Here is a 9,006-nt window from a genome sequence, read left to right as displayed (position 1 = left end):
TGTAACCTTAGGAGCCTTTTTGCATGGTGTATTACTCCCCCTAATGATATGAAGGAACCGCCAATGGCCTCTTCCCAGGTTAAGGGGCTTATGTTATTTACATACCATTGGGCATCTGTTAAGTCCCTTCTTTCTCACCTGAAATTGCGGAGGCGTTCTCGAGGGAAGGTTCCTAGCACTCAGAATTGTGGGAAGAGTCGGGCGGGATAACAGATTCCTGACCAATTAGCTGGTAGTGTGGTATAAACTCTGGTCCCACACACCCAGTGATGGCCTATTAAGGCTGAGAAGGGTTGGTTGCACACATTTGTCGTATAGGTGTTTGCAAAGGAGGAGGAGTATCCCCCAAAGGGTACAGGGTAATTGTCCTTACGAGGAGTGGTGTTATTTGCATGACTGTAGGGGGAACATGAGATTGATTTCTCTGTTTGAATTCATATCTCCATACCCAGCTTGCCACTTTTTAGTTTTGTTTGAATAATCCCATACACCGTTGGCCACAATATGCTGACGGCAACGGCTTTTCCCCAGATCCAGCCCTGTCCCATTACACACCGAACACCAATGACCTTTTCCCTCCACCACACTTATCCATTTAGATGCATTTATTCCCACCGCTTCCCAAGTGTCATTGCTGTTCCATATTTTGTTAAACGGACGAGGCCCTCCATTGAGGTCTGGGGACTTGAGTGGGATAGCCAGGACAGGAACACCAGTTTGAGAGTGGACTGGGATGTGGCTGCAGACCCAGCAATTAGAAATATTAAGGGTCTGAGCTATCCACACCTGCTGCTGGATAAAAGAATTGTCATTGTGGTCTCCCCAGACTGTAAGATACCAGCAGCCGAGGAACAGCGTCTGCTTCTGGCAACCCTTACAAGAGCGTAGATTGTAAGATATTGCAGACTGTTCCTCTACGTCGTCTTATGGAGTCAAAACTGACTTTGTGTCATCCTGAGGTGATGATTGGTTCTCTGGGGATGGTGCCTTCTTATACTGTGAAGCATGTATCCACGCTGTGATGCCAGATAGTTTAACAGCCGTCTGTATAGTAAGCAGTACCTGATGAGGACCCTTCCACCGGGGCTCCAAGGCGTGCTTTCGATGATGGCGCTACACGTAGACCCAATCACCTGGCTCGAGGTTGTGGCAAGCGTCGGAGGTGGGTTCCGTGGGCCAGGTGGCTCGAACCTGTGAATGGAAGTGACTTACAGCTTGCATTAGTCCCTTGCAATACTGAAGGAGCGCACTGTGAGTCAAGTTCAAATCTGGAATGGGAGTAATGGTAGTCATAGCTCGCATAGGACGTCCCATAACAATTTCAAAGGGACTTAATTTATGCCTTTGGGATGGAGTGGATCTCATGTCCATAAGGGCTAATGGTAAGGCTACTGACCAGCTTAATCCTGTAGAGTCACAAATTTTAGGAAGCTTATTCTTAAGTACACCATTTCGTCTTTCAACTGCACCTGCACTCTGTGGGTGGTAGGGAAAGTGCAACAGGTGTTTGATATGCAATATACTGTCCAGGTGTTGAACAAGTTGTCCAGTAAAATGTGTACCCCGATCACTGGACAGAGTAGCAGGAATTCCCTTGGCAGGTATAATATGATTTAACAAACATTTGGCAACAGACAGTAAGTCAGCCTTGCGACAAGGAAAGGCTTCAATCCAACCAGAGAATAAACATACCATAACCGATATAAATTCATATTGTTGACACTTAGGCATTTGTACAAAATCAAGTTGCCAATGCAATAACGGTGCTTGAGGCAGGCCCCAGAACCCCTGGGCCACTTTTACAGGTTTACCAATATTATGGCTTTGGCAAATGGTACAGGCTGCACAGTGGCGGGCTGCAAAAGAGCTAAAATGGGGGGGCCCACCATCCTGTCTTAGTTACAGCAGAAACCATCCCCTCCTTTCTGACATGCGAAACACTGTGTAGCAGGGTGGCCAGAGACGGGTAGAGTGAAAAGGGGGCTACAAAGGCGCCAGTAGGTGAGCGCCAAAAAGAATCGGGATGTAGAGAGCAACCTTGGGCAACCCAGGATTCTTTCTCGGTTTCTGGGGCAGAGTTTTGGAGCAGGGTGAGGTCAGTGAGGGACCAGGAGGGTAAGAGGAGAGCGGAGAGCAAGGGAATCAGACATTTCGAATAGGCGCACTGCAGCAGCCACAGCACGCAGGCAGGGGGGTAAGCCTTGGGCAACAGGGTCTAAAGTGGCAGAGAAATAAGCCACTGGGCGGTTCTTTTCTCCGTGCATCTGAGTGAGAACTCCAAGTGCACACCTAGATTGTTCGTGGCAGAAAAGGGTAAAAGGCTTAGAATAGTCAGGCAGCCCTAAGGCAGGGGCAGAAGCCAAACCCTGTTTGAGGGGAACAAAGGCAGAATTGGCCTCAGAGGGCCATGGCATGGGGTCAGGCACAGAGAATCGAGTGAGTTCCTGGAGAGGTTTTGCAAGGGAGGCATATTGGGGAATCCATTGTCTGCAAAATCCAGCCATGCCTAAAAACTTCCGGACCTGGCGTGGGGAGCGGGGTCGGGGAAAGCTAAGGATAGCTTGGACGCGGGTGGGAGAAAGTGCATGGGAACCCTGGGAGAGGAGAAAGCCAAGGTATGTGACAGAAGCTTGACAGAGTTGTAGTTTAGAGCGAGAAGCTTTGTGATCCTTATTTGCTAGGGCAGTAAGGAGCACTAAAGAGTCAGTTTCAGAGGCAGACAATGAAGGGGAACAGAGGAGTAGATCGTCTACATATTGGACTAGTGTGGACCTGGACGGGAAAACAAGGTCAGCAAGGTCTCAGGCTAATGCTTGGGAAAAATATGACAGGCTTTCAGTATACCCCTGGGGCAGTGTGGTCCATGTGTACTGTTTCCCCTTGTAAGAAAAGGCAAACAGGAACTGGCAGTCAGGGTGAACCGGGACAGAAAAGAAAGCAGAGCACAAATCAACAACAGTAAAATGAGTTGTACTCATTTTCTATCCCACCAGAACAGTAAAATGTTGTTCTGGTGGGATAGAAACCAGAATCTTTGAGAGGGGCAAGTTTTGATTCTGTCCACCTATGATTTGCCTCTTCCCACCACTGCATGAAACAATCAACCTCTTCTTGCAGTAGGGGAGGTTTAGGTTGGATATTAGGAAAAACTTTTTCACTAGGAGGGTGGTGAAACACTGGAATGCGTTACCTAGGGAGGTGGTGGAATCTCCTTCCTTAGATGTTTTTAAGGTCAGGCTTGCCAAAGCCCTGGCTGGGATGATTTAGTTGGGGATTGGTGCTGCTTTGAGCAGGGGGTTGGACTAGATGACCTCCTGAGGTCCCTTCCAACCCTGATATTCTATGAGTCTATGATTCTTTTGCCAATTTAGTTTTAGTTTGGCCGAGTTTGTCTTTTAAGACGTCTACTTGGTCTTTGTCCCAAGATCCTAACAGTGGCCACTGAATTTTGGGATTCTGCTGCGTTAGCCTAGACCATTTTTCCAGAAATTTACAGGAGTCTGGACTCTTCCTAAAATACATAAAATGAGCCGGCGTTCCTTTAGGGAACTGTCCCGACTTAAACATCTGGTTACCCATACAGGAGGACTTTACACACCAATCACACAAGAAGGAAAGTCGGGTTCGTCAGAGCGATGCCCGGTGCAACACACAAAAGGAGCCCACAGGCTACTGCCTCAATTGCCCTTGCTTTCACACCAACGGTTTTACCCAAGGCGTGGTGCGGCTCCGATTGTGCAGATTTCACTCACTCAAACCATGGGGACAGGAACCCTTTGGTCAGCCGATCCCCGGACGGAGACAGCGCCCAGACTCAAACACACCACAGGGAGAATGGATAAACACAGAGACAAGACAGTCCTCAGTCCGGACAAAACACAGAAATAATTACCTGACCAGATTCCTGATGTCAGATCCCGGGATCCCTACCAGAACAGAGTGGGAACCAACAGGTTCGATGGCGTAGACTTCACTGTGGTCATGCACCCTTCCATTCTGGCGGAGGACCGCTTGGGCCAAATGCCCAAGTGCCAGCTTGCCACGGCCATCCTAAGAACAGTCAGGAGTCACACGGCCCCAGTGAAGAAGGTTGCCATCTCGGTGGAACCTCCAAATTGTCAAAGTCAGATTCAGGACTCACATAATTTGTCAGACCACTCTGTTTATTAGCAAAGCGCTTTGCCAATGCACCCAGATATGTGAGCCCCTCTCTGAGGCTCAAGCTAACTTATTTATACAGCTAAGCCAAAGCCAATTTAACATAAGAAACAAAAGGAAGCAGAAACTGACAAATATACATACATATCTTATTTGCATACTAACGTTTACCAATCTCCTAGCTCAGTAGGAGCTCGAAGTTAATTAATTTGAGGACCCATTGTCTCACACTCCTTAATGTTTCTCTTCCTGACAACTATATTTCAACAAACCCTTCAAGTAGCATTTCTTTAATGAATTATAATTTCAATATAATTCATTCTTCTTTCACACAAGCAAAGTAAATTACTGTGGTTGGGATTCCTTAATTGACGCTTGAAGAAGCAATGCTGCCAGACAGAGTAGCCAAAACTCTGCTCCATGGCCTTGAGTAGGACTGTGAACCAGAGGGGTCTCAAGGCAACTAAGGCCTTGCTTCAAGGGAATCTGAGACAGACCAGAGGGCTGAGAAGAACAGACCAGGAGAGGAGACGCTGTCTGTAAAATTGGTAACCACCTTCTCTGTTTGCCAAGCAGGAACTGCGTGAGGCTAGCGCAGGGCCTGTTTGTGTATGTTTATGAAAGAGAGACTTGCTAAGAGGAATGTGTAGCTCTTAATGTCTAACATAGGAGTTATGTACTTAATATAACCCTTTACCGCTTGTGTAATTCCTTCTCAATAAACTGCTGTGTATTGCAGATAATTACTGTGGACCTTTTTCACTGGTATGACAGTAATCTGCTCCACCGGGAGCCAGTAAAGATCCATTTCAGGGGTAGCAGCACTGTTGTCAACAAGTTGTAGCAAAAAAATCATGGAAGCACTTTACTTTTGATCATCTCAAACACTTTTTTTCATATATATTAAACTCCAATCATATATTCAGTATCAATGTTGAAGTTACAGTCCAGTGATCTCTGGCTCCCGTGTTTCAAAATCAAGCGCTCCTCGGAAGATGTACACTTCAAAATTAACTTAATAGTAGGGACTTTTCTTTTTGTTCCACACAGACTTGTTTATATTGAGGCCTACCAAAACGGGCACATATTAATTCACAAGGACACTGCTTCCTTAGAGACCCATTAAAAGCAAAATGTCTGATATTACAACACTGGAAATGCCTTACGCTTCCCAAAATAGGCAGAAAAATGATCCCTGTAGACTAAAATACACAGCAGGGCTCAAAACAGTAGCATATAAAAGAAGGGAAGAGTTCCACAAATCTGATGACATTTGGTCTTTATTTTTAGAGTGGTCTGACAAGTCTTTCCAGGAAGGTGATGTGTATGGGCAGATCTTTGGATGGGTCTGATGAAATACTTATAGACTGAGGTTAGTGTTGTATAATGACAATTTCCTGGCTCTGCATGGCATTTCTTCTCATTGGTACGCTATGTTCTGAGTGTCATCTTTCCCTCACTTCCTATAGCTCATTTCTATTTTCTCTCTGCTTTGGCCCTTTTTCTTTGAGATTTCTTACATCATAAAGCAGTGAACAAATGTAAAATATCAGTGTATGAGATTATGAATATGGCTCTATTGTGTTTATCTTTTGTATTCTTATTTCATTGTTTTCCTTCGTACAATATTAAATAATCAGAATAGGTTAGATAACATGATTAACATTGTAAAGGAGTGGACAAATTCTAGGAATGTTTCCACTTCAAAGCATAAGAATGCCTGCTGGAAGGTTTCCTGGATTGCAGCAGAACCCGGTCAGACTCTTCGTAGAAAAGAAAAGGCTCAGCAGCTAGCAGCCTTCTCCTGCTGAATTTTTCTCACGATCCTAAGTAGAAAGAGGGAAGGATGGAAATGCACAGAGCCTATTGGCAACTTCTGGACTGTGCACCCAGGCTCTGCACCTTCATTCCAGTACCTTGAATGTTGTTTGTTGGTAAAGAAATACCAAGTTTATACTAATTTGTAAGATACTAAAAGCTATATGTGCAGACATCACTGAACGCTGCCCTTGAAAGGAGGGTGCTGTGTACTATGGTACCCTAGTAATCCATTAAAAGTTTAAACTTTGTAAGGGCCCTTTCTTTTGTTTCGCTGCTGTTAAAATGCCAGTAGTAAGAACAGCGACTGGATGAGAGAGAGATGAATCTGATACCTAGTTGTTTTTCTTCTCTGAGTAATTGGAGACTTGCAAGAATGATTTATACCTTCATTTCAGTGATAACTTGTTTCTATGCTCTATGAATGGGTTTATGGGGGAAGTTAGTTAATATACACTTACACAGTGTTGTTTTCTAACATTGAAGATAAGCTGTTTTTCAGTCTTGGAATCATTCTCAGGAAAAAAAGGGCAGGGGAGCTGAGCCCTCAGTCTGGTGTCTTCCTTTATTTTTCATAATTGTAGTGGCAAGAAATGCATTTCAGCAACCTTAATGCTGTTTAAATTAAATTCCTTGAGAACTTCCTTGACATTTTTTAAAAAGAAAATCTCAAAAGTGGTTGGGTGGGTAGTGCTGAGTGGGGGAATCGCTGCCCAAGTTCTGGGAAATCTTCAGCAGTGGGACTCTTTGTCCCCCTAACAGTTATATGGATTCATCAGCCCAGAAATCTGGGCAGCTTGCCCAGGCCCTGGCTCTGAAAGATGAAGTTATAGCTCGGTCAAGTTAATCTGTACCCTGGGCAGTTAGCCCTTCCCCTTAGGATACAGGTGACAGACCTTGCACTGTGGGGAGTGGGCCCCTGAAAATAACAGATGAGAAGCAGATCTGCTGGCCAGCAATGAAGGAGATAACCCAAAAGGAGATAACCTCTTTGGTTTCATATCTGCTTGGGCTTCCTGGTTTTGGAGCACACAGCCATGGATATTTTGATTCACTTACTATGGGCTAGTCACTCATTCATTATCAGGTTGGTTTGGGTTTTCCCCCATAAAACTTAGTCTCTAAAAAGCCTTCAAATAAGAAAATTGCATGGGAACTTTCCTGGGGATGCCGAGCAGGCACACTTGGGCCCCTCCTGGGTTTGGTAGTTCTTACACAGGCACTGCTTCTCCAGTCTGGTCCAATCTAACTGAAGGCAGCGATGGGGCACCGCAGAGCTCTGTACTCTCTTGCTCCAGCAGCCAGCTGTGCCCCAGCAGCAGGTGTGGCGGGGCAGTGCCTTCAGGAGACACGACATCTGCCACCAGCGCTGCAGCAACATGCCAGAGGAGCACCGCTGACTGCTCCCTCCCTCGGGAACAGACGGGCGGGGCAGGTTCCTCCAGAGAGGCCGGTCTCGGAGCCGAGAGCGGCGCCGCCAGCTCTAGCCGGCAGGTGGCGCTGTTTCAGGTGTTGTCGCGGGCAAGGGGAAGGGAAGTGGCGTTTCTCGGAGCTTGCGGCCGCTGCCCCAGGAGGCCGGAAGCGGAAGTTTCGCCTCATGAATATTCCGCTCCCTATTGTGTATGCTAATTAGATGTTGCATGCGGAATGAGGCGGGCGGGGCCGGACGCGGCAGCGGTGCGGGGCGGTTGGGCAGCGCGGGCTCCGGGGCCTGAGGAACCGGCGGCGCCATGGAGGGCGGTGGAGGTTCGGGGCGCAGTGGCCGGGACAAGAAGAAGGGGAAGGGGCCGGAGGAGGCTGCGGGGTCAGGGGACCCCGGCAAGTCCAAGAAATTCGTGAGTAGGGGGGCACACACCCCGTGCGGGCACGCGCCGCCCCCGCGCGCGGCCCCGCCAGGCTGCGCCGGCTCCCCGGCCCTCACCTGCGCCGCGCGTGTACCTGGCGCACCTGCTCGCGGCGCGGGCGGCTGCCTCGGGCTGGCCCTGCCGGGCGGCGAGCCCCAATGCTGGGATTGCCACAGCGGAGTAAAGGTCCCGCAGCCTGTTAGCAGCCGCCTCGTGCGAGCTTAGCCAGAGCAGGCAGCGTCTTCCTGTCCCTGGCTGGCGCTTAGCCGGAGCTCTGCAGCCTGTGGATCGCGGGCCCGCGGCAGGATCTGCCCGCCCTTACCAAACCATCGTGTGCCCGCTACCGTGGGGAGCTGGCAAACCCATGGCTGCCCTCCTTCCGGGGAGAGAGTTAGCCTTGGGGCACGGCAGGTGGCGGGCGCTCCGGGGGGGTTAACAAGAGGTGCCCTCTTTTCCTGGGATGGGGTGGCTTATTCAACCTTGCTCCCCTCCCTGGACAGAAATTTCCTCTTGATTCATCTCGTCCTACTGCCTTCAGTCTCCTTCCCATGAATTGCAGCCAGTGTTGGGAGTTTCCAGTGACCTCAGTCAGCTCTCTCGCTTTCCAGTTCATTTCACTCCACTCTTGTAGTTTATCTAGCTCTGGTGTGTTCCTCTGATTTGCGAGAGTATGTTATCCTGTAGAATTGGAGGCAGAGCTGCCTGTGGGACTGTCATAGTTTCTTCCCATCCTGGCCTACTTGACACATTTTGGATAACCATGTTACTGTGTGCTGAAATAAATTGGTTTGAATTTGTTTTGATTTTGGAGGAGTGGAGTTAAGCGAAACACTGTATTTCTTCCAGGGATATTGTGCTTTACTATTTCCCTGCTGAAAACTCAGTTTCCAATTTCTTAGGTCTGAGGAAAATCTGTCATTGGTGGGGAAACTCTGACTGTGGGCCGAACTGATCTGGATTTTGTATAATAAAACATGCAATCTGTTTGACCTTTTTGCTTTATTGTGAAATGTCATCTGCCCAGGCTTGACCAGTGGGACAGCAGCATTCTGTGTGACCATATGGAAAAGCTTCTCTTACAGTAGGCAAGCTATGTAGATCCAGCAAAATTTTAATTGAAGTTAATTTCTATTAGGGAAGGGGTGTCTGTGTGTAAAATCAAAATGTTGTCTGAACCCCTCCAAAT

General features: G+C 47.9%; 1 protein-coding gene across 3 annotated transcripts in view; it reads left to right on the top strand.

The window, feature by feature from the left end:
- Positions 1-7,635: 7,635 nt before the first annotated feature.
- Positions 7,636-9,006, top strand: part of DIAPH1 (diaphanous related formin 1) — a 157,461-nt gene continuing 156,090 nt past the window's right edge. For 2 of the 3 annotated variants that reach the window (XM_043521330.1, XM_027822676.3), the window contains exon 1: positions 7,637-7,811. In XM_043521330.1, coding sequence (XP_043377265.1) covers positions 7,707-7,811 — 105 coding nt within the window. In that variant the 5' untranslated portion in view covers positions 7,637-7,706. Of the gene's footprint in view, positions 7,812-9,006 lie in introns of all 3 variants that reach the window. The other variant, XM_043521331.1, reaches the window with a different exon arrangement.

The sequence above is a fragment of the Chelonia mydas genome, chromosome 8 (genome assembly GCF_015237465.2).
Source record: "Chelonia mydas isolate rCheMyd1 chromosome 8, rCheMyd1.pri.v2, whole genome shotgun sequence".
Taxonomy (NCBI): Eukaryota; Metazoa; Chordata; order Testudines; family Cheloniidae; genus Chelonia; species Chelonia mydas.
The sequence above is the reverse complement of the archived record's forward strand: the minus strand, read 5'-3'. Positions and strand labels throughout refer to the sequence as shown.